Consider the following 24,176-nt stretch of genomic DNA (forward strand, 5'->3'; position numbering starts at 1 on the left):
AGTAGGGGGTGGGGGAGGCTGGATGCCTCCGTTCCATAACATAATCATGACTGCCAACCAAGACTTACACAGTGCCGGGCACCATTCTAGGAGCTTCTCGTGGATCAATTCATTTAATCCTCACAACAGCCCAAGGTGGACGTCCTTCTGAGACCACTGTATGGGAGTGAACAGTGTGGTCCAAGGTCCCAGAGCCAGAACCGACTTCACCATCCTGCTGCTAGCTAACGCAGGTCCCTGGTAGCTGCGTCACCCCCTGCATGGCTCTCTTGCTGTCTTCTTCTCCCAGCACACACCTGCCCAGGGTTAAAGGATGCCTTGGCTCCACTCTGAGGAGGGACCAAGAAATGCTGGACTGGCTGCAGGCAGAGGTGCTCAGGGCAGCCTGAGGCTCAGGGGTGAGAGGAAGGAAAGACATAGGATAGTCACCTCTATAGGTGGAGGACAGAGGTGACTCTATCCTATGTCTTTCCTTCCTTTCACCCAGCCTGGAACCTGGTGAGCGAGGAATGCATGGCACTAGGGGCTCAGTGACCTGGGTTCAAATCCTACCCTGGCACCCATAGGGTCTGATAAGACCTGGGGGAAGGCAATTCTTCCTCTGAACTTCAATTTCGGACTCTGCAAAAAAGGACACAAATACCATATAAAGCCCGAAGCACAGGGCTGGGCAGAGTATATGCTCATAGACAACAGCCACTCCTCCAGTATCTCCTTGACAAGAGGATCTGAGGCCAAGGTGGGCCAAGGGCTCACATCACACCTCTACCACTTCAGCTATGAGACCTCAGGGAAATCTTTGCACTTCACAGTGAGTGAAATGATTCCTCATCTGTAAAATGGTATCACACTTCTAACTAGCTAGTAGCTCTCCATAAAATAGGCCTAACCACAGGTATGTTTTGAGACTTAAGTGAGATCACATGTGCAAAAGCCCTGTCACACGCCTGGCATGGGGTGAATGCTATAAACACTGGGCATCCACTAGCTCTGGAAATGATTTGCCTCTCTGAGCTGCTGTTTTCTCATCTAAAAGGGAGAGCATAACAACAGCGCCTACCGCTCTAGAATTCAAGTATTCAGCAAGTTTATCTATATGAAGCATTCCAAACAGTGTGTGGCCCACAGAATGCACTCAGTTACTGTCAGCCATCAATTTCATGATTACTGTTTTCACTGCCACTGTTAGCCCCATCAGGCAAACCCTCTAAAAGCTGGCAGGAGAGGACGAGAGGAACAAACCCCTAGTGGAAAAAGATTCTACAGAGCCCCCGCTGCCTCACAGACTGTGGGACCTTTCTCTCCAGGAACCATGAGGCACGGAAGCCAGTCAGCTTGGAAGTCACTGCTGCGGACTAGGGGCAACCGTCTGCCCCCTCTGACCACATCACCAGCCCAGGTCTGCTGGGTCAATCAGGGACTGCAGCCAGTCCTCCGGGAACTCCAGACCCAGAGCAAAGGCTACAGGGCAAGCCAAGGTCATGATCTGGCCTAGGGAGCAGGGACACTGGCCACAGACCTCTGGGGCTGGCTGCTCCCAGCACCAGCCCACAGACCACAATAAGACACCAGATCCATGGGGGATCTGACTGTCCCAAGCCCTTCAGAGCAGCCTTCCTCCCTGGGCCAGGCTGGGCCAGGCTGGGCCAGGGGCATCCCCCCCTCCAAGTCCCCTTGGCCTATGCAAAGAGGAACAGCTGGGAAAACAGCTCCCGGCCTCACTGCAAGGCCAACTGTTACTGCCTTGGTGGGGAGTGTAAACATGATGTGTGACTGAGCTGGTAACCGGGAGACACAAACAGCTTCGTGGCCAGCGACAGAAGAGCACGTAGTGGTCTGCGTTGGTTCCTGGACCCTTCACATCCACTGCCAACCAAGTTCAGCCCACGAGTGAACTCCTGCTGCTCCTCTGGGAAGGTAGGAGTGGATGAGGTTGAAAAGCAGCCCATTGGAGGCTCTAGTTACTCCAGCCCAGGCGTCTTGCCGAGCCCCAAGAGGTCTCCAAATGAGAGGAAGAGGTCCTCACAATCCCAAGATCAAGATGCCCCCAGAAAGCTTCCCCGGGGGGAAGACGTGTTCCCCCAAACACTCCTTCCTCCCAAGTTTTAAGAAGCTGGTGCAGGGGCACGGCTCCTCAAATCCAAGCCTAATCCCTCTTCCTCTTCCGAATGTTAAGGCTCAGACAACTTCAGTGACTTCTAACACAGCTTTCCTCCCTCCCCTATGGAAGGAAAGAACTGTTACTGCCTGGTGAATAATCTGAGAGGGTAATGGAATCCAGAGCAGCACCTCCATGGTCCAAAGCACCCCAGTAACCATGACGTTCCCTCCAGAGTCGTTAAGAAGTTCAATAAAGGCTGAGATCAGTGTAAACCCCCAACGCCACACACGTCAAATACAAGAAACAGAAACCCCTCCTCACCAATCGGCATCACAGTCCTCCCAAAATACGCCCCTAAAACCCACTAGGGCCTGTCCCGCCCCGTCCCAGTCCCTTAAAGATCACAAACATCACAGTCCTTCTCTGATTTGGGCTCCCCTATGTTCTAAGCAGGGCTCCCCCCAACGCCGTGGTGATACAACCCAGCAACACTTGGGGAAGCATCCTCCCCAGAAGCCCCCACCCCTGTAAATACAGCACAGCAACGGCTTCCACAGCGCTAAAAAGGTACAGCCCTCTACACTTGATGCGGCGCGCCCCCTCGATAGTTTAGCCCGCGCACGCCAAGCTAGATCTGCCAGCCGCGCCCGAAGGGTCCAGCCCCCGGCCCGCGCACGCTGGGGCCTGCGCTCCCCGTCCCGCACACTCGCAGCGCTCCCCCCACCGCCTCAGTGGTATGGCCCGCCGCCACCGCCCCCGGCCCCCCGAGGCCGGTCCCACCGCCCCCGCTCGGCCACCCCCACTCAGCTCCTGAAGGGGGGGCTCGAGGGCCGCGGTCCCCCCGCCGGGCACGGGTGGTACAGCCCATCGCGGCACCGCGGGGGGCCCGGACGCGACCATCGCGGGGGGGGGCGTTCCGGGACACGCGCTGGCGCACTCACCTGTCACCGGCAGCCGCCCAGCGTCTCCGGCGGGGCTCTACCCCCGCCCATCGCCACGCTGCGCTGGTTCCCTTTCCTTGTGTTTCCCGGCAGCGGCTACGGAGCCGGCAGCGGCGGCGGCGGCGGCGACGCCTCCTCCGAGCCAGGCCCAACGGCTCGCGCGGCGCGGCCCCCCCGCCCCCTCCCCCCAGCCCCCGCTTACCGCCCCCTCCCACCCTCTGGACGGAAATACCGCCCTCTCGCGCCACAAACAGGAAGTGACGTACAAAGAGCCAAAGACGAACTCTGAGAGAGCGAGAGCGCGAGCGCAAGAGCAGGACGGAGAAGGAGGCGGGCTCACAGCAGGGCGCCGGCGCACATTAGACAACTTTGGGCCTGTGTGGGTTAGAGATGGGCCTCGCTAGGGCGTGGGGCGGAAAGGCAAGATGGGGCTACGCAGGCGCACTAGGACTCCGACGCCTGCTTTCCCTAGGGCCTAGCCGCAGCAATTATTTCCCGGCAGCCCCTAGTTCGTATTTACATACGCTTTGATCTTGTTTTACTCCGTTCTGGGTTCTGAGGCTCTTAAAGGACCCCGGAGCGGGAGTTAGTTAGGAGGGGTTTCCTTTTCAGTGTGCTCGTCATGGTTGAGCTCAGGCTCTAAAGTCACACAACCCCAGATTTGAATTTCCTCCTTTCTGGTGACTGTGGGCAGAAGGCTTGACCGTTTTCTGTGCCTCAGTATCCACATCTGCTGAATGGAAACAATCATCGCTGTGTCGCTAGCTTTTGAACTATTTTAATGTAAACAAAACGGTTTTTACCAATTAGACAGTTCATTACTGCAAGATGCCACCTGCTCTCATCGTACATATTCCAGTGAATCTGGGATATAACATTTTATAATGCAACTTGGGCCCATAAAGGCCTTAAAATCACCCTGCGGCCGGGCGCGGTGGCTCACTCCTGTAATCCAAGCACTTGGGGAGGCCAAAGTGGGCGGATCATGAGGTCAGGAGTTCGAGACCAGCCTGGCCAACATAGTGAAACCCCGTCTCTACTCAAAATACAAAAAAAAAAAAAAAAAAGCCGGACATGTCGGTGTGTGCCTGTAATCCCAAGTACTTGGGAGGCTTGAGGCAGGAGAATCGCGTGAACCCGGGAGGCAGAGGTTTCAGTGAGCCGAGATCGTGCCACTGCACTCCGGCCCGGGCGACAGTGCAAGACTCCGTCTCAAAAAAAAAGAAAGAAAAAAGAAAAAAAATGACCCTGCAAGAAAAGACCTTTGCACAGATCCTAATCCGTATATTAGCTAGTGTACTGGACAGCTGTGAGACATCTGGCTCCCAGCCCCTCCTCTCTCATAGGGGATTGTGCTGCCTCATGAATTTGGGTTCCAGTATGCCATATAGCTTGGCAATTGTATGCATTGGTAAGTGAGAAAAATACCTGGCTGAGAGTCGAATCCTGGGTCCAACTCAGTCTGTGAGAGTGTTTCAGGCAAATCCTGCTGAAGGTTCGGCTTTCATTTTCCGAGAGGTAAACCTAATGCTGGAACTAGCCCTTTCTTAATTGGTTTCTAGCTTGGAACTTGCTTCTCGGTATTCCTAATTCACGGTCTTCCCCATCAGTCGGTGTTAATAACTGACCAATGCCTCCCCCTTCACAGCCCTAACCATTTTCATCTATTACTCTCTGGTGACAGGTCTGTTTCTCCCACTGCACAGGAAACCCAGTAAAGGAAGAGAGCAAGACTGTCTCAGAGATCAGTGTGTATCCAACATTGCCCAGAGTGGGCTCTTGCAGAATGTTTGTTTCAAGAATTAGCCCTTCTGCCCTAATCTAGACTCAAGGTTACTGTGACCAGCCCTCTTCACTCCTGTCCACACTGAACAGCTCACAGGCCATTCCCCTATGTCTAAGTCTCCCTTGGGCCAACTTGAATCCTAGCTCCTCCTAGGGCACTTAATTATGACACACTGAGATCTCACTGAAACCACCCATGTGCTTGTGTATAAACTCCTTGCAGCACTGGTAGTCAAGGGCAGTGGCTTTCTCTCTCTTTTTTTTTTTTTTTTTTTTTTGAGACAGAGTCTTGCTGTGTCACCAGGCTGGAGTGCAGTGGCGAGATCTTGGCTCACTGCAACCTCCGCCCCCCGCCTCCCAGGTTCAAGCGATTCTCCTGCCTCAGCCTCCTGAGTAGCTGGGATTACAGGCACGTGCCAACACGCCCAGCTAATTTTTTTGTATTTTTAGTAGAGACGGGGTTTCACCATATTGGCCAGGATAGTCTCCATCTCTTGACCTCGTGATCCACCTGCCTTGGCCTCCCAAAGTGCTGGGATTACAAGTGTGAGCCACTGCACCCGGCTCTTTCTGTTTTCGGTTTTTTGTTGTTTTTTTGAGACAGGGTTTCACCCACTCTGTCACCGAGGTTGAAATGCAGTGGCACGATCTCAGTTCACTGCAACCGACACCTCCCATGCTCAAGCGATCCTCCCACTTTGGCCTCCCAAGTACTGGGACCACAGATGTGAGCCACTATGCCCAGCTAATTTTTTTGTATTTTTGGTAGAGACGGAGTTTCGCCATGTTGCCCAGACTGGTCTCAGACTCCTGAGCCGAGGCGATCCACCCACTTCAGCCTCCCAAAGAGCTGGGATTAGAGATGTGAGCCACCGCGCTTGGCCTAATATTCTTTTTTTTTTTTTTTTTTTTTTTTTTGACACAGTCTCACTCTGTCTTCCAGGCTGGAGTGCAGTGGTGCCATCCGCCATCTCGGCTCACTGAAACCTCCGCCTCCTAGGTTCAAGTGATTCTCCTGCCTCAGCCTCCTAGTAGAGGGATTACAGGTGTGCACCACCACACCTGGCTAATTTTTGTATTTTTATTTATTTATTTATTTTTGAGACTGAGTTTCGTTCTTGTTGCCCAGGCTGGAATGCAATAGCACGATCTCAGCTCACCACAACCTCCATCTCCTGGGGTTCAAGCGATTCTCCTGCCTCAGCCTCCCAAGTAGCTGGGATTACAGGCATGCGCCACCACGCCTGGCTAATTTTGTATTTTTAGTAGAGATGGGGTTTCTCCATGTTGGTCAGGCTGGTCTCGAACTCCTGATCTCAGGTTATCCGCCCACCTCGGCCTCTCAAAGTGCTGGGATTACAGACATGAGCCACCACGCCCAGCCCTTAATATTCTATTTATTTCAATTCCGCAACCCTGCTGAACTGATTTTCTGGTTGTGCCTTGTAGTTTGTAAAACATTAGTCTAGGAGGTAAACAACACTTCTTAGCATTGGAGATGAGTAGGCCCAGGTTCTAATCGTATCTTTTCTGTGTCCTTGTCAAAGTCACTTCACTTCTCTGAGCTTGCCTTTCTTTATTCTATTAAGACAGTAATAATATAATTTATTTAGCAATTGTTACAGGCCAAGTTCTGTGTAAACACACTCCCACTGATGCTATCCTGTTGCTGTCTACACAGTAACCCTGGAGGTTAAATGTAACAGCACATTAAGGGCCTTGCTTGAGTTCCCAGGACAAGTTAAGGACAAAGACAGTATTTGAACCCAGATAGTTTGATGCCAGAGCCTGTGCTCTTAACTCATCTCATTCTGGAAAATGGAAAAGTATTGGCCCTACTTCTGTGCCCTATGTTACTTCTGCAAATGGCTTAGTTATCTTTGGGGGGCCTCAAAGGCCATCCTGGGTAACATAGCGAGACTCTTTCTCTATTTTCAGCATCAAGGGTAAAACTTGAGGGCCACTTTGAATCTTGTGGCAGGGCAACACAGCGAGACCCTTTCCATTTCAGCATCAAGGGTGATCGATCGAGGCGACTGGGCATGGTGGCTGTAATCCCAGCACTTTGGGAGGCAGAGGCAGGTGGATCACCTGAGGTCTGGAGTTCGAGACCAGCCTGGCCAACATGGTGAAACCCCATTTCTACTAAAAATACAAAAATTTAGCCGAGTGTGGTGGCAGGCGCCTGTAATCCCAGCCACTTGGGAGACTGAGGCAGGAGAATTCCTTGAACCCGGGAGGTGGAGGTTGCAGTGAGCCGAGATGGCACCATTGCACTCCAGCCTTGGCAACAAGAGCAAAACTCTCTTTCAAAAAAAAAAAAAAAAAAGAAAAAAGTGTGAACCAGAAGAAAATTCCCTACAACCTCACCCCATTTTCTTCCATCTTAATCTAGTCTATAAACTCTCTCCCCATAACTATAAATATGGACTGCACATGCACTTTGCTGGTAGAGGGGGCCGGTAACTTACTAAAAGCTGTTCAAAGGTCTCTTGATTCAGAAAAAAGAAAACGATGAGGGATCTTGCCCCAAGGGTTGGAGAGGACATCTCCTCAAAGCCCCCTTCTGTGCCCAGGGAGTAGAAATCAGGCCCAGGAGTCCATTCCAAGGCTTCTCACAGAGGAGTCTCCTTATTGATGGCAACTGGACAACCTGTGGGGACTAGTCAAAAATAATTTATTTTTTGAGATGGAGTCTCTCTCTGTCACCAGACTGGAGTGCAGTGGTGCGATCTCGGCTCACTGCAACCTCCACCTCCTGGGTTCAAGCAACTCTTCTGCCTCAGCCTCCCGAGTAGCTGGGATTACAGGCACCCACAACCATGCCCGGCTGATTTTTGTATTTTTAGAAGAGACAGGGTTTCACCATGTTAGCCAGGATGGTCTCAATCTCCTGACCTCGTGATCTGCCCACCTCAGCCTTCCAAAGTGCTGGGATTACAGGCGTGAGCCACCGCGCCCGGCGCCATTTTTATTTTTTGTTTAAAATATTAGGCTGGACACAGTGGCTCACACCTGTAATCCCAGCACTTTGGGAGGCCGAGGCAGGAGGATCACCTGAGGCCAGGAGTTAGAGACCAGCCTGGCCAACATGGCGAAACCCCGTCTCTACTAAAAATACAAAAATTAGCCTGGGAGGTGGCAGGCACCTGTAATCCCAGCTACTGGGAGGCTGAGGCATGAGAATCACTTGAACCCAGGAGGCAGAGGTTGCAGTGAGCCGAGACTGTGCCACTGCACTCCAGCCTGGGTGACAGAGCGAGACTCTAGCTCAAAAAATAAATAAACAAATAAATAAATAAAATATTGAAAAGAGTTTCCCACCTTATAAAGAAATGTCAAAATCATATATTTGATTCCCGAGCCAAAATCTACAAAGCCCACTCCCCACTGCCTCCCCCAGAAACTACTGTGCTGGGAAGATCCTTTCAGAGTAATGTTATTAATATATTTGGCAGAAGTACGTATAAGCATCAGGGATTCCGCAAATGTTGGTTCCAGTTTCCTTTTTTAAAATTTGTTTCTTTTTCAAAAATTGTAATGGAAGACACAGTGCACATTCAATTTTCTAATATATCGGAGATTCTCAAAACGTTTAAGGCCAGGTGCGGCGTCTCAAGCCTGTAATCCCAGCACTTTGGGAGGCCAAGACAAGGGGATCGCTCGAACTTAAAACTTCAAGACCAGGCTGGATAACATGGCAAAACCCCTTCTCTACCAAAAAATACAAAAAAAAAAAAATTAGTCGGGTGCAGTCGCACACACCCATGGTCCCAACTACTCAAACAAAACAACAAATATTTAAGTGGTCGTGCTAGGCTAGTATACTTTGTGTAGACCTTGATAAAGCTTTCTCTGGTCTCTCTTTTTTCTTTCTTTCTTTCTTTTCTTTTTCTTTTTTTTTTTTTTTTTTTTTTTTGAGGTGGAGTCTCACTCCCGTCACGCAGGCTGGACTGCAGTGGTGCGATCTCGGCTCACTGCAACCTCCACCTCCAGGGTTCAAGCGATTCTCCTTCCTCAGCCTCCCAAGTGGCTGGGATTACAGGTGCCCGCCACCACCCCAAGCTAATTTTTGTACTTTTAGTAGAGATGGGGTTTCGCCATGTTGTCCAGGCTGGTTTTGAACTCCTGGTCTCAGGTGATCCACCCACTTCGGCCTCCCAAAGTGCTAGGATTACGGGCATGAGCCACCAAGCCCAGCCTCTTTTTTCTTTATTATTTTATTATTATTTTGAGACAGTCTCACTCTGTCTCCCAGGCTGGAATGCAGTGGTGTGAACACACTTCACTGCAGCCTTGACCTCCTGGGCTCAAGCAATCCTCCCACCTCAGACTCCAGAGTAGTTGGGACCACAAGCGCACACCACTATGCCCAGCTAATTTTTTTTTTTTTTTTTTTTTTTTGAGATGGAGTTTCGCTTTTGTTGCCCAGGCTGGAGTGCAATGGTGTGATCTCAGCTCACTGCATCCTCCACCTCCACCACCTGGGTTCAAGCGATTCTCTTGCCTCAGCCTCCAGAGTAGCTGGGATTACAGGCATGTGCCACCATGCCCGGCTAATTTTGTATTCTTAGTGGAGACAGGGTTTCTCCATGTTGGTCAGTCTGGTCTCGAACTCCCGAACTCAGGTGATCCACCCGCCTCGGCCTCCCAAAGTCCTGGGATTACAGGCGTGAGCCACTGCACCCGGCCTGCCCAGCTAATTTTTAAATTTTTTAGAGATGGGGGGTCTCACCATGTTGCCCAGGCTGGTCTCGAACTCCTGGCCTCAAGCAGTCCTCCTGCCTCAGCCTCCCAAAGTGCTGGGATTACAAGCATGAGCCACCACACCCAGCCTTTTCCCCTCTCAATAAGATCGAACACCTTTATCAATCTGCTTCCAACACATAGATGGCTTCCAATCCCATGTGGAATATAAGCCAAAGGCCTCACCGTGGCCTTCATGGCTGTATATGATCTGTCCCTGCCTGTTTCTCTAACTTCATCACAAACTACTCTTGTCCCTGCCCCATGTTCCAGACACACATACCTCCTCTCTGCCCCTCCAAAAAGACAAGCCTCAGGGCATTTGGGAACTTGCTGTCTCCTCTGGCTGGACTCTTCATGTCCCTGATCCTGATCTTGGCATGACTGGCTCCTTCTTTCTTTTCTTTCACAACTCTGTTCAAATCTCACCTCCGGGTGCAGTGGCTCATGCCCATAATCCCAGCACTTTGGGAGGCTGAGGCGGGCGGGTCACCTGAGGTCAGGAGTTCCAGACCAGTCCGGCCAACATGGTGAAACCCTGTCTCTACAAAAAAATACAAAAATTAGCTAGGCATAATGGTGGGTGCCTGTAATCCCAGCTACTTGGGAGGCTGAAGTGGGAGAATCGCTTCAACCTGGGAGGCAGAGGTTACACTAAGCTGAAATGGTGCCACTGCATTCCAGCCTGGGCAACAGAGCAAGACTCCGTCTCAAAAAAGAAAGAAACAAACAACCCAAATCTCACCTCCTTAGTGCTTTCCTTGGCCACTCTGAGTCTAAAAGGGCCATGCTGTCACTATGTTTGTAAGCATATTTGAATCCTCTACCTAGGACTTAACACTAAAATATTTTTGTTGTTTATTTTCTGTCCTCCCCCAAGCCAGAATATACATTTGCTCATGAGGACAAGGACTATTGGGTACCACTGTATTCCCAGCCCATGGAAGAATGCCTGTGAAAGAGTTCAGGACACACCACCCCAATATATGCCCATTTGATATGCTGATTACTTCAAACGGAGGGAACTCAGGGGAACAGTAAGTACAGGGACTTTCTCTGACCTTCCCTTACCTGTCTGCACACGGATCCTCCAAAAGAAACTCCATTGTCATGAATCCCCTCCCCAGGAGTCTTCTCAATCAGAGAAGATGAGCTCAGATCACAGGAGAAGAGATGGGAGGTTGACATGATGCCCAGACTGTCACCTATTCTTCCGGGAAAACTTTTCTTAACTAATAGACAATCTGCATAACAACTTTTATTCACCATACACTTCCTCCCTGCACCCTCCCATAACTTAAGTCACCACCACCTCCCAGAAGCCCCAAGCCCCTCTTCTTTTCTGCAGGTCAGGATGCTATGTAATAAGCTTCAATCCTCTGACACTTCTTTGAATCTCATATTTTGTGGGACTCTCACGTCCCACAAATTACATACTCTCAAGTATGTAATTTTTTTTTTTCTTGAGATGGAGTCTCACTCTGTTGCCCAGGCTGGAGTGCAGTGGTGCGATCTCGGCTCACTGCAACCTCTGCCTCCCAGGTTCAAGCAATTCTCCTGCCTCAGCCTTCCAAGTAGCTGGGATTACAGGCGCCCACCATGCCACCATGCCTGGCCAATTTTTATATTTTTAGTAGAGATGGGGTTTCGCTATTTTGCCCAGGCTAGTCTCGAACTCCTGACCTCAACTGATCCGCCCACCTCAGCCTCCCAAAGTGCTGGGATTACAGGCATGAGCCACTGTGCCCAGCAATTTTTTGCTACTTTTTGTTTGTTTTTGTTTTTTTTCTGAGACAGAGTCTCGCTCTGTCGCCCAGGCTGGAGTGCAATGATGCGATCTTGGCTCACTGCAACCTCCGCTTCCCGGATTCAAGCGATTCTCCTGCCTCAGCCTCCTGAGTAGCTGGGATTACAGGTAGGCGCCACCACGCAAGGCTAATTTTTGTATTTTTAGTAGAGACGGGGTTTCACCATGTTGGCGAGGCTGGTCTCAAGCTCCTGACCTCATGATCCTCCTGCCTCGGCCTCCGAAAGTGCTGGGATTACAGGTGTGAGTCACCATGCTCAGCCTTTTGCTACTGTTAATCTACCTTATATTGGTTTAATGTGTAAGCCAGCCAAAGAACTTAGAAGCATAGCAGGAGGGGCCAGGCGCAGCGGCTCATGCCTATAATCCTAGCATTTTGGGAGGCCGAGGCGGGCAGATCACGAGGTCAGGAGTTAGTAGACCAGCCTGATTAACATGGTAAAACCCCATCTCTATTAAAAATACAAAAATTAGCAAAGCGTGGTGGCGCATGCCTGTAATTCCAGCTACTTAAGAGGCTGAGGCAGGAGAATCGCTTGAACCTGTGAGGCGGAGGTTGCAGTAAACCGAGATGGCGCCACTGCACTCCAGCCTGGGCGACAGAGCGATAGTCCGTCTCCAAAAAAAAAATCGGGTAGCGGGAAGCCATTTTTCACTCCCTTCCAGTTTCTGGTGCCCAATGTGGGGCATCTTTCACTTTTTACTCTAGGACTGCTTCAGCAGCAGGCTCCTGACATGCCTGACCAAACACTGGCCGCAGATAAGATTTCCTACCACATTAGCCCCCCAGATCTCTGCCTGTAGAGTCCAGCGGAAGCAAGATAGGTAAGAGTCTCTGTCTTTTTCCCTTTTCTAAGTTTGGATTAGCAGGAGAAAATGTGTGCGAACTAGTTCTTGTATAATAACTCTGGTTTTTTTGTTTGGTTTTTTTTTTTTTTGGTGGTGAGGGGAGGTATTCTTGTTTTCTGATTCCTCCCCTCCCAGAGATGGTCATTATTTTCCCATGTCTGTGTCTTTTGTGTCGTGTCATACGGAAGAGAATCATAGGGCAAGAACACAGGCCTCAAAGACTGGTGAGTTTACAATTCTCTGCAGACCAATGTCTGTTCAGACTAATTTTGCTGTGGGTCCCCAAGACAAAAACCAGATGAGGTGCTCCTTGGGTCTTGTTTTATGTCTTGAGAGCTTGGCTTTTCCATCAGTGAGAACACTCTGGCCTCTGCCAGCTGAGGGTGCAAGTGTCAGCTTGTGTCAGCCAGTCAGTCAAATAGGCTGGAAGCCTACGATGCAGTGACATGCGGCATTCTCTTTGTCCACTCATGCCAGCTCTCAGGAGAGTTTGGTCCCAATAACCATCCCAGTCCGTAAGGGCTTTGTTGTCTCAACCTACAATTGGACAGTGCTAGGAAAGTCCAATCCCAGTAGTGCTTGCCCGGTGTCACAGATTAGTGGGTCAGTGAGCGTCATGGGAGACCGGAGACACCATTTACACAAACACTATCCTTAATGCCTGTGGCAACAAAGGTCTTTGCTTTCTTCTTTTCTTTTTTGAGACGGAGTCTCACCCTGTCACCCAGGCTGGAGTGCAGTGGCTTAATCTCGCCTCACTGCAACCTCTGCCTCCTGGGTTCAAATGATTCTCCTGCCTCAGCCTCCCGAGTAGCTGGGATTACAGGTGCCCGCTACCACGCCCAGCTAATTTTTGTATTTTTAGTAGAGACAGGGTTTTACCATGTTGGCCAGGCTGGTCTTGAACTCCTGACCTCGTGATCCGCCTGCCTCAGCCTCCCAAAGTGCTGGGATGACAGGCGTGAGCCACCGCACCCGGCCTAAACAGCTGTCTTATCGGTACCTATGGAAAGATCAAGAAGAAAAGAGGACAGAAAGGGGTATAACAGCTAGTCTTAGAGACTCCTCTAGCAAGATTAAAAAGCAGAAATCAGATTACCTTTTTTGTTTGTTTGAGACTGAGTCTCACTCTGTCGCCCAGGCTGGAGTGCAATAACGTGATCTCAGCTCACTGCAACCTCCGCCTCCCAGGTTCAAGCGATTCTCCCTGCCTCAGTCTCCTGAGTAGCTGACATTACAGGCACCCGCCACCATACCCGGATAATTTTTGTGTTTTTAGTAGAGATGAGGTTTCACCATGTTGGTCAGGCTGGTCTCGAACTCCTGACCTCAGGTGATCCGCCTGCCTCAGCCTCCCAAAGTGCTGGGATTACATGCATAACCCACCGTGCCTGGCCCAGATTACTTATTTACATATTTATTTATTGAGACAGGGTCTCGTTCTGTCACCCAGGCTGGAGCGCAGCATCGCAATCACCACTCACTGCAGCCTCTGCCTCCTAGACTCAAGTGATCCTCCCACCTCAACCTCCCGAGTAGCTGGGACTACAGGCATGTGCCACCACTCCTGGCTAATAATTTTAGTTTTGTAGAGACAGGGTCTTGCCATGTTGCCCAGGCTGCTCTTAAACTCCTGGTCTCAAGTGATCCTCCTGCCCTGGCCTCCCAAAGTGCTGGGATTATAGGCATGAACCAACATGCCTGGCCCACTCATGTAAATTAAATATAGTCGTGTGTCAGTTAATGATGAGAATATGTTCTGAGAAATTCCTTCATTAGGCAATTTTGTCATTGTGTGAACATCAGAGAGTGTATTTACGCAAAGCTAGATCATACAGCCTACTATATACCTAGGCTGTAAGCTATAGTCTATTGCTATAAACTTGTACCGCATGTTATTGTACTGAATACTGAAGGCAATTGTAACACAATGCTGTTTGTTTGTTTTTTTGAGACCAAATTTTGCTCTGTCGCCCAGGCTGGAGTGAGTGGCACCATCTTGGCTCACTGCAACCTCTGCCTCCTGGATTCAAGCAATTCTCCTGCCTCAGCCTCCCGAGTAGCTGGGATTACAGGTGCACACCACCATGCCTGGCTAATTTTTTGTATTTTTAGTAGAGATGGGGTTTCGCCACATTGACCAGGCTGGTCTCGAACTCCTGACCTCAAGCAATCTGCCTGCCTCGGCCTCCCAAAATGCTAGGATCACAGGCATGAGCCATTGTGCCTGGCCAAGTGTTCGTATATCTAAACATAGAAAAGGTACAATAAAAGATAAAAGTGGGCCAGGCACGGTGGCTCACACCTGTAATCCCAGCACTTCGGGAGGCTGAGATAGGTGAATCACCTGAGGTCAGGAGTTCAAGACCAGCCTGGCCAACATGGTGAAACCCCATCTCTACTAAAAATACAAAAATTAGCTGGGCGTGGTGGCGGGCATCTGTAATCCCAGCTACTTGGGAGGCTGAGGCAAGAGAATTGCTTGAACCCAGGAGGCAGAGGTTGCAGTGAGCTGAGATCGCACCATTGTACTCCAGCCTGGGCAACAGAGTGAGATCCTGTCTCAAAAAAAAAAAAGGATAAAAGTGGTGCACTTGTAGAGGGCATCTCCATTATAAACTTATGGGACCACCATTATCTATGTGGTGCATTGCTCATTAAACATCATTATGAAGGAGATGACTGTATGCTTAAAACTGCTAGAAATATAGGAAGTAATCCAAATGCTTTTCAAGTTCACATGACTTGGGTACATCTTTGGTAAATAAAACTAGTTTAATATTGTTGGTTTAATGAAAAACAGCTCTGTCTTCTGACTTACAAAAAAAAATTAAACAAAAACAAAACCCAAAAAACCTTATACATGTATTCACATTATGGTCCTTGCTTAGATGATGGCTGCCTGACATGCATTTGATGTAAAAATGGTGAATAGTGGGGACAGGCACAGTGGCTCATGCCTGTAATCCCAGCACTTTGGGAGGCCAAGGTGGGCAGATTACTTGAAGTCAGGAGTACAGGACCAGCCTGGCCAACATAGTGAAACCCAGTCTCTACTAAAAATACAAACAAATTAGCCGGGCGTGGTGGCTCACGCCTGTAATCCCAACACTTTGGGAGGCCGAGGTGAGTGGATCACAAGGTCAGGAGTTCAAGATCAGCCTGGCCAAGATGGTGAAAACCTGTCTTTACTAAAAATACAAAAATTAGCTGGGCGTGGTGGTGGGCATCTGTAATTCCAGCTACTCTGGAGGCTGAAGCAGAGAATTGCTTGAACCCAGGAGGTGGAGGTTGCAGTGAGGCGAGATTGCACCACTGCACTCCAGCCTGGCGAAAGAGCGAGACTCTGTCTCAAAAAACAAGCAAACAAACAAAAAATTAGCTGGGCATGGTGGCAAGCACCTGTAGTCCCAGCTACTCAGAAGGCTGAGGCAGGAGAATCACTTGAACCTGAGAAGCGGAGGTTGCAGTGAGCTGAGATCGTGCCACTGCATTCCAGGCCGAGCGACAGAGGTGACTCCGTCTCAAAAAAAAAAAAAAAAAATAGCTGGGTTTGGTGGTGCACACCTGTAATCCCAGCTACTCGGGAGGCTGAGGCAGGAGAATGGCTTGAACCCAGAGGCAGAGGCTGCAGTGAGCCGAGATAGAGTCACTACACTCCAGCTTGGGTGACAGAGTGAGACTCTGTCTCAAAAAAAAAAAAAGAATGGTGAATAGGGAAATGACTTGGGAGAGCTGACTTTGTCTAATGTCTCATGAAACTTCCATGACTAATCTAAGCATAATTGTTAAGAACATGTGAAATAAATAAATGTAAGTAGGATCAAAGTTTATAAATGAACTTTTCAACAACAATTGTGCTTTATGCTTTAACCCGGGAGGTGGAGGTTGCAGTGAGCCGAGATCATGCCATTGCACGCCAGCCTGGGCTATAAGAGTGAAACACTGTCTCAAAAAAAAAAAAAGAAAAGAAAAAATAATTGTGGTTTATAAAAAGGGTTCCCAACCTCCTTGATAACTACACCCTTGGATGGCGGATATTCATTAAATATCCAGGTCATTTCCAAATAAAACAAAATACTAAAGCATTCATTGCTGAACACAGGCACAAGTTTATTTACCTTTGGCTTATTAAAATTTATAGAAAGAAATAATATATTTGGGTCCATAGGTAAACATGTCCTGTTTCATACTGAAAAACTATTCTGTGAGAAAACACGTTTCTAGAAATTATGTGTCTTTACAAAATGTTAGTACATGACAGTTCAAAATCGCTTACTTCCTAGGTTTTCACTGTAGAGTTGTTAAGACTTAAAATTCTAATATATAATTATATAACTACTATAAGTGACTCTGTATGCAAAGTGTACAAGGAAAGTAAGATGTTATGAGGTATGAAGATGTGGGGGGGTTTTGCTGAGGAAAAATAACTTGGTCTAGTTTATAAGTTGTTGAAGAATAAAGGAAGGAAGAAAAGATACAGGTAAAACTGAATGCATATAAAAGTTGGAAAGAGAGAATCTTTTGTGGTCAAACTGACCAAAATTGAGTGAATTTATTATGTCTTAAAAATGAGCCTTAATATCAAGGGTACATTGATGCAAAACTAGAATTTGGCAATTATCTTTTAAAATGCAAGATTTTCTTGTAGTATTGATAAGAAAGAGTGAAAGGTTTTCCTTTTCACCTTTTAAGTAATCTGCCTTAAAAAAATTATGTCTTATCAAAATAATTTTCTGTTTCATGTTATCTTTTATCAGGTCTTCAATTACTTTGCAAGAAAATAAAATCCTCTCTATTAAGAGAGCTAATATATATATTTTTACAACTATGTAATTTTCTCTATTTGCCTTTGAAGACTTTTAATAATTACCCTGGTGATTATGAAATGAATATTAATAAATATTAAATGCTCATTAAATACTTAAGTCATAAAATATTAAATGATTATAAAATGAACAAGTTGATTAAATAGGATCCCAGATCACTATATAATTCAATAATCACTCTGGTAACCAGACTAATTATTAGTGACCTAAATTAATAGTTACCTGAGATCCTATTTAATCAAATTTTTCCTTTTTTCTTTTCTTAATTTCAAAAAATATGGAAGGCCTCATGAATTTGCGAGTTATCCTTGCACAGGGGCCATGCTAATCTTCTCTGTATCGTTCCAACTTTAGGATATGTGCTGCCAAAGCAAGCACTAATCAAGTGTTTTAAATTTTTTTTTACATTTTTGACAAACTTCCTAAAATCAAATTCTAAATTCAGTCTTTTGACCTTGAATTAACTTCGGAATTTGCCAGTTGAGCCCCTGGGAAAGCTCAAAAGATGTGTTTCTCACCTTGAAGAAGAGAGACATTAGCCAGGCACGGTGGCTCACGTCTGTAATCCCAGTACTTTGGGAGGCCGAGGCAGGTGGATCACCTGAAGTCAGGAGTTTAAGACCAGCCTGGCCGACATGGCGAAACCCTGTCTCTACTAAAAATACAAAAAAAATTAGCCAGGCGTGGTGATGGGCACCTATAATCCCAGCCACTCGGGAGGCTGAGGCAGGAGAATCGCTTGAACGCGGCGGGCGGAGGTTGCAGAGAGCCAAGATCGCACCATTGCACTCCAGCCTGGGTGACAGCGAAACTCCATCTCAAAAAAGAGAGACATTAGACTAATTAGGCTTATTTGAAATGTTAAATTAAATGGGAAACATTGTCAAATAACAAATGATGCTAAACGTTGTTATATTTATGAACCCAGGGTAGGAGGTGATGAGGGTGATAGAAAACATTTTTTTAAATAAGTTATATGGCTGGGTGCAATGGCTCATGCTTGTAATCCCAGCACTTTGGGAGGCCATGGCAGGCGGATCGCGAGGTCAGGAGTTCGAGACCAGCCTAGCCAACACAGTGAAACCCCGTCACTACTAAAAATACAAAAATTAGCTGGGTGTGGTGGCGGGCACCTGTAATCCCAGCTACTTGGGAGGGTGAGGCAGGAGAATTGCTTGAACCCGGGAGGCGGAGGTTGCAGTAAGCCAAGATCGCACCACTGCATTCCAGCCTGGGCAACACAGCTAGACACCATCTCAAAAAAAAAAAAGTTATATTTCTGGATATGTTACTGATATGAATGTTCTAAAAATTATGAGATTCCTAGAAATCTAATGTTATAAGTCATAATTTTGTTACTATGTTAACATGATATATGCCACAGAAATAACCAGATTCCTTGTCAATTGCTGGTTATAATGAACTCTCATCAGATTTTTTAACCATGACCATTCTGTCTTGCTCATCAATAGTGTTTTGGTTCTTCTCTAAAAGCATTTGCAATCAGCTATTGCCCCAAATTGCTTCTTCAAGATTCATGGAAATGACTCTGACAAGTAGTCTGGAATAGAAGGTCCTAATAAACTTAAGATTATAACATTGGACTGGGTAAGAATTTCCAAAACTCTAGTGGAAAAACTGGACTAAGAAAACTGCTGACTCGGCTAGGTGTGGTGGCTCGTGCCTGTAATACCAGCACTTTGGGAGGCCCAGGCAGGCGGTTCATTTGAGGCCAGAAGTTCGAGACCAGCCTGGCCAACATAGAGAAACCCAGTCTCTACTAAAAATACAAACAAAACAAAAAAATTAGTTGAGTGTGGTGGTGCACATCTGTAATCCCAGCTACTCCAGAGGCTGAGGCACGAGAATCGCTTGAACCCGGGAGGTGGAGGTTACACTGAGCCGAGGCACTCCAGCCTGGGTAACAGAGCGAGAATCTGTCTCAGAAAAAAAAAAGAAAAAGAAACCCTCCTAACAACATCAGGAAGAATAAGAATTACATGGGACTGAGCTGATGGATTGTAATTTTTTTTTAATACCTACAGTATTATAGTGCCATAGGCATAGTTTGATGGCAAGTCCCGGGCTTCATAACCTTGAGAGGCTTTTATTTATTTATTTATTTATTTATTTATTTATTTATTTATTTTTGAGACAGAGTCTTGCTCTGTCGCCCAGGCTGGAGTGCAGTGGCGCAATCTCGGCTCAATGCAACCTCCGCCTCCCAGGTTCAAGAGATTCTCCCTGCCTCAGCCTCCCGAGTAGCTGGGATTACAGGCACCCACCACCATGCCTGGCTAATTTTTATATTTTTGGTAGAGACGAGGTTTCGCCATGTTGGTCAGGCTGGTCTTGAACTCCTGACCTCGTGATCCACCCGTCTCGGCCTCCCAAAGTGCTGGGATTGCAGGTGTCAGCCACCGCGCCTGGCCTGAGAGGCTTTGCCTGGCCAACATAGAGAAACCCATCTCTACTAAAAATTAGCTGGGCATGGTGGCGCACGCCTGTAGTCCCAGCTACTTGGGAGGCTGAGGCAGGAGAATCACTCGAACCTGGGAGGTGGAGGTTGCAGTGAGCCGAGATCACTCCACTGCACTCCAGCCTGGGTGACAGAGCGAGACTCTGTCTAGGAAAAAAATTTTTTAAAAAAAAGGTCCAATCTGGGCCAGGCACAGTGGCTTACGCCTGTAATCCCAGCACTTTGGAAGGCCAAGGCAGGCAGATCACTTGAGGTCAGGAGGTGGAAAACAGCCTGGTCAACATGGAGAAACCCCATCTCTACTAAAAATACAAAACATTAGCCGGGCATGGTGGTGGGCCCCTGTAATCCCAGCTACTCAGGAGGCTGAGGCAGGAGAATCGCTTGAACCCGGGAGGCAGAGGTTGCAGTGAGCCAAGAACGCACCACTGCACTCCAGCCTAGGCGACAGAGCAAGACTCCATCTCCAAAAAGAAAAAGAACCTTTACAATCAATCATTATTCTTACTGCTCTTACATAAATAATCAGGCCAAGTTTAATAAGAGACCAACCTTATTTTGCAACAAATTGATATTTTTTTTCCTTGAAACAGGGTCTTACTCTATCACGCAGGCTGGAGTACAGTGGTAGGATCACGGCTCACTGCAGCCTCCACCTCCCAGGCTCAGATGATCCTTCTGAGGTCAGCCTCCTGAGTAGTTGGGACTACAGGCATGCACCAACACATCTAATTTTTTTGTATTTCATGTGCCACCACGTCTGATTTTTTTGTATTTTTTGTAGAGATGGGGTTTTGCCATGTTGCCCAGGCTGGCCTCCTAGACTAAAGCAATCTGCTCCTGCCTCGATTCCCAAAGTGCTGGGATTATAGGCATGAGCCACCACTCCTGGCAACAAATTGATCTCATTGTGATTGTGTTTGGCAGAAATGGGGGGTGACTGTACAAAGAAAAATTATGTTTCAGAAGAAAATTATAGTATATCCATTATTAGATTCTAGTTCATTGTTGTGGAGGGTTTGTTATTTACCTGGAAACTTGAGTGGATCCTGAATTCTTCCAGTTTCCTCAAATGTCTGGCTATGACTCTCCAAACTAACATTTCCAGTTTTTCTCCCTTCTGACTTGGAGTTACTAAAAGTAAGACTCCTTTCCTGAAGCCCTGCAAGCTAAAACTAGAAGACTTGATAGAGACTTCAGATAAATCACCACAAACACGTAGGTATACACCACCTTCATGCCTACCGATATACAAACTAATCAGAAAGTTCACTGGACTCACACCTGTAATCCCAGCATTTCGGGAGGCCGGGGTGGGAAGACCACCTGACGTCAGGAGTTCAAGAGCAGCCTGGGCAACATGGCGAAACCCCATATAAAAATTAGCTGGGCAGGGTGGCGGGCGCCTGTAATCCCAGCTACTTGGGAGGCTGAGGCAGGAGAATCGCTTGAACCCGGGAGGCAGAGGCTGCAGTGAGCCAAGATTGTGCCATTGCACTCCAGCCTGGGCAACAAGAGCAAAACTCCATCTAAAAAAAAAAAAGCCAGGCGCAATAGCTCACGCCTGTAATCCCAGCATTTTGGGAGGCCGAGAAGGGTGGATCACGAGGTCAGGAGATCGAGACCACCCTGGCTAACATGGTGAAACCCCGTCTCTACTAAAAATACAAAAAATTAGCTGGGCGTGGTGGTGGGCGCCTGTAGTCCCAGCTACTCGGGAGGCTGAGGCAGGAGAATGGCGTGAACCCGGGAGGCGGAGCTTGCAGTGAGCGGAGATCATGCCACTGACTCCAGCCTGGGCAACAGAGCAAGACTCCATCTCAAAAAAAAAAAAAAAAAAAAGGCTGGCACAGTTGCTCATGCCTGTAATCCCAGCACTTTGGGAGGCCGAGGCAGGTGGATCACAAGGTCATCGAGACCATCCTGGCTAACACAGTGAAACCCTGTCTCTACTAAAAATACAAAAAATTAGCTGGGCGTGGTGGCATGTGCCTGTAGTCCCAGCTACTCGGGAGGCTGAGGCAGGAGAATCGCTTGAACCTGGCAGGCAGAGGTTGCAATGAGCTGAGATCGCATCACTGCACTCCAGCCTGGGCGACAGAACGAGACTGTCTGGAAAAAAAAAAAGTTCACTGGAACCCCTGATGCAAATTGCAACCAGGAAAATCTGTGTCAAATTATCACTGCCTGCCCCTACTCCAACTGAAGATGCTTTGACCCAACATCTAGAAATCATGTCAATTGGCTGCCCTCCAGGCTCAGAAACTAGTTTACAGATTGCTCCAAACATTAACCTTATTCTTTTGTTTCCTCTTATTAAATACCTGTTTGCTTGTGCCATACAGAGGCCTGACCGTGATGGCAGCCCACCTGCCACACCACCTCCTGGAATGAGACAGAACTGATTAATTGGACTGACCTAGTCCCAGGTCTCATACTATTCAAACACTAATCTGATTTTTCTGTCATCCACCACCAAATCAACTTTTAGCATGTGGAACTTCTAGAGAAGTTTCAGATAGGAGAAATGAAGAAGTTCGAGAAATGCCATCCCAAAATATGCCCCTTCGATACACTGATTACTTCAAATGGAGGGAACCTGGGGAACAGCAAGGGCAGGGAGGACTTTCTTTGACCTTCTCTTATCTATCTAAACACAGATCCTCCAAAAGGAACTCCAGTGTCATGAATCCCCTCCCCAGGAATCTTCTCAATCAGGGAAGATGAGCTCAGATCACAGGAGATGAGACTGAAGGTTGGCATCACGCCCAGATCTATTCTTCTGGGACAACTTTTCTTAACTAAGAGACTTATAATCTGCATAACAAGACAACTTTTATTCACCATACACTTCCTCCCTGCACCCTCCCATAATTTAGGTCACCACCACCTCCCAGAAGCCGCAAGCCCCTCTTTTTTCTGTAGCTCAGGATGCTATATAAGCTTCAATCATCTGGCCCTTCTTTGAATCTCATATATTGTGGGGCTCCTGTGCATACTTACTTAATTAAAATGAGTTTTTTCTCCTGTTAATCTGCCTTATGTCAATTTAATATGTAGCCCAGTCAAAGAACCTAGAAGGGTAGAGGGAAGCCATTTTTTGCTCCCCTACACCAGGCACATAGTTGGGACTTGGGGATCAAAAAATATTTGTTTACCAAATGCAGTTTTGATTAGGAAGGTTAAAGCTCTGTACTAGGCTGATTTTTATTCCAGGTCTGAACTTGTCTATTTACTGAGTTGGCCAGGCACAGTGGCTCATGCCTGTCATCCCAGCACTTTGGAAAGCTGAGGTGGGCAGATCACTTGAGGCCAGGAGTTCCAGACCAGCCTGCTACTAAAAATACAAAAAATTAGGCCAGGCGCAGTGGCTCACGCCTGTAATCCCAGCACTTTGGGAGGCCGAGGAAAGCGGATCACCTGAGGTCAGGAATTCGAGACCAGCCTGGCCAACATGGCGAAACCCCGTTTCTACTAAAAATACAAAAATTAGCCGGGCATAGTGGTGGGCACCTGTAATCTCAGCTAATCAGGAGGCTGAGGGAGGAGAATCACTTGAACCTGGGAAGCAGAGTTTTAGTGAGCCAAGATATGCCACTGTACTCCAGCCTGGGCGACAGAGTCAGACTCTGTCTCAAAAAAAAAAAGGTAGATTTGAAATAGCAAAATCCTTACAACACAGCCTCCCACATTATTAGGAAAAACTGAAATAATATTAACACCACCTGATCTTTTTTTAGGTCCTCAAGAAGAGAAAAATTTCACAGCTGCCCAGTGGTTTTATAAACTCTGTTCACACGTGCCACAAGATGGCGCCACATGAGCTGGCCATCCCTGCAGAAACCCAGCTGTCTTGCAGGCATCAAGTCTTCCTAGAGCAATTTGGGGGACCATTCTATCTGAACATTCACTGTTTAAAAGGAAGCTCTTACATGACACCTAAATGCAACATGTTAAGTCACCAGGGTGTCTCGGAAAAGATAAATAAATAAATGCAACATGTGATCCTGAATTGGATTCCAAGCCAGGAGAAAAAACAGCAATAAGAAACGTTATTGGGACAATTGATGAAATTGGAACGTGAATTGTGCATTAGATAAAAATATCATGTCCATGTTAAATTTCTTGATTTTGATAGTTGTACTGTGCTTATGAAAGAGAATGTTCGGCCAGGCATGGTAGCTCACACCTGGAATCCCAGCAGTTTGGGAGGCTGAGGCAGGTGGATCACCTGAGGTCAGGAGTTCAAAGACCAGCCAGCCCAACATGGTGAAACCTCATCTCTACTAAGGAATACAAAAATTAGCCAGACGTAGTGGCGGGCACCTGTAATCCCAGCTACTGGGGAAGCTGACGCAGGAGAATCGCTTGAACCCAGGAGAAGGAGGTTGCAGTGAGCCGAGATCGCGCCATTGCACTCCAGCCTGGGTGACAAGAGCAAAATTCTGTCTCAAAAAAAAAAAAAAAAAAAAAAAAAAGGAAAGAGAATGTTCTTGATCTTAGGAACTACACACAAGTGTCCTGAGGTAAAGAAAGACGCATGATGTTCTCCAACCTAATTCTCAAATGGTTCATAACACAATAGATATAGATGATTCATGTATCCTTATGGAGGGGAGAAGAGGGAACAGTAAGACAA

General features: G+C 47.6%; 2 protein-coding genes, 1 long non-coding RNA gene and 1 other non-coding gene across 9 annotated transcripts in view; 1 reads left to right on the forward strand and 3 right to left on the reverse strand.

The window, feature by feature from the left end:
• AKT2 (AKT serine/threonine kinase 2) overlaps positions 1-3,227 on the reverse strand; it is a 52,814-nt gene extending 49,587 nt beyond the window's left edge. For both annotated transcript variants that reach the window (XM_054462782.2, XM_054462778.2), the window contains exon 1: positions 3,043-3,227. The gene's annotated coding sequence lies outside the window, so the exon portion shown is untranslated. The remainder of the gene's footprint in view (positions 1-3,042) is intronic.
• On the forward strand, positions 668-23,658 carry LOC129019703 (uncharacterized). 5 transcript variants are annotated; one of them, XR_008495704.2, is made up of 5 exons: positions 668-2,668; positions 10,454-10,610; positions 12,090-12,205; positions 22,198-22,292; positions 23,278-23,658. It is a non-coding gene; the product is annotated as an uncharacterized LOC129019703 (long non-coding RNA). The 5 variants fall into 5 exon arrangements; XR_008495706.2 differs by having other exon boundaries at positions 10,458-10,610; XR_008495705.2 differs by lacking the exon at positions 22,198-22,292.
• Positions 12,319-24,176, reverse strand: part of C20H19orf47 (chromosome 20 C19orf47 homolog) — a 55,404-nt gene continuing 43,546 nt past the window's right edge. Inside the window, exon 10 of the mRNA XM_054462794.2 lies at positions 12,319-13,232. Within this exon, the coding sequence (XP_054318769.1) occupies positions 13,210-13,232 (23 nt within the window). The 3' untranslated portion in view covers positions 12,319-13,209. The remainder of the gene's footprint in view (positions 13,233-24,176) is intronic.
• On the reverse strand, positions 17,330-17,436 carry LOC129021263 (U6 spliceosomal RNA). Its single transcript, XR_008495993.1, has one exon. It is a non-coding gene; the product is annotated as a U6 spliceosomal RNA (small nuclear RNA).

The sequence above is a fragment of the Pongo pygmaeus genome, chromosome 20 (assembly GCF_028885625.2).
Source record: "Pongo pygmaeus isolate AG05252 chromosome 20, NHGRI_mPonPyg2-v2.0_pri, whole genome shotgun sequence".
NCBI lineage: Eukaryota > Metazoa > Chordata > Mammalia > Primates > Hominidae > Pongo > Pongo pygmaeus.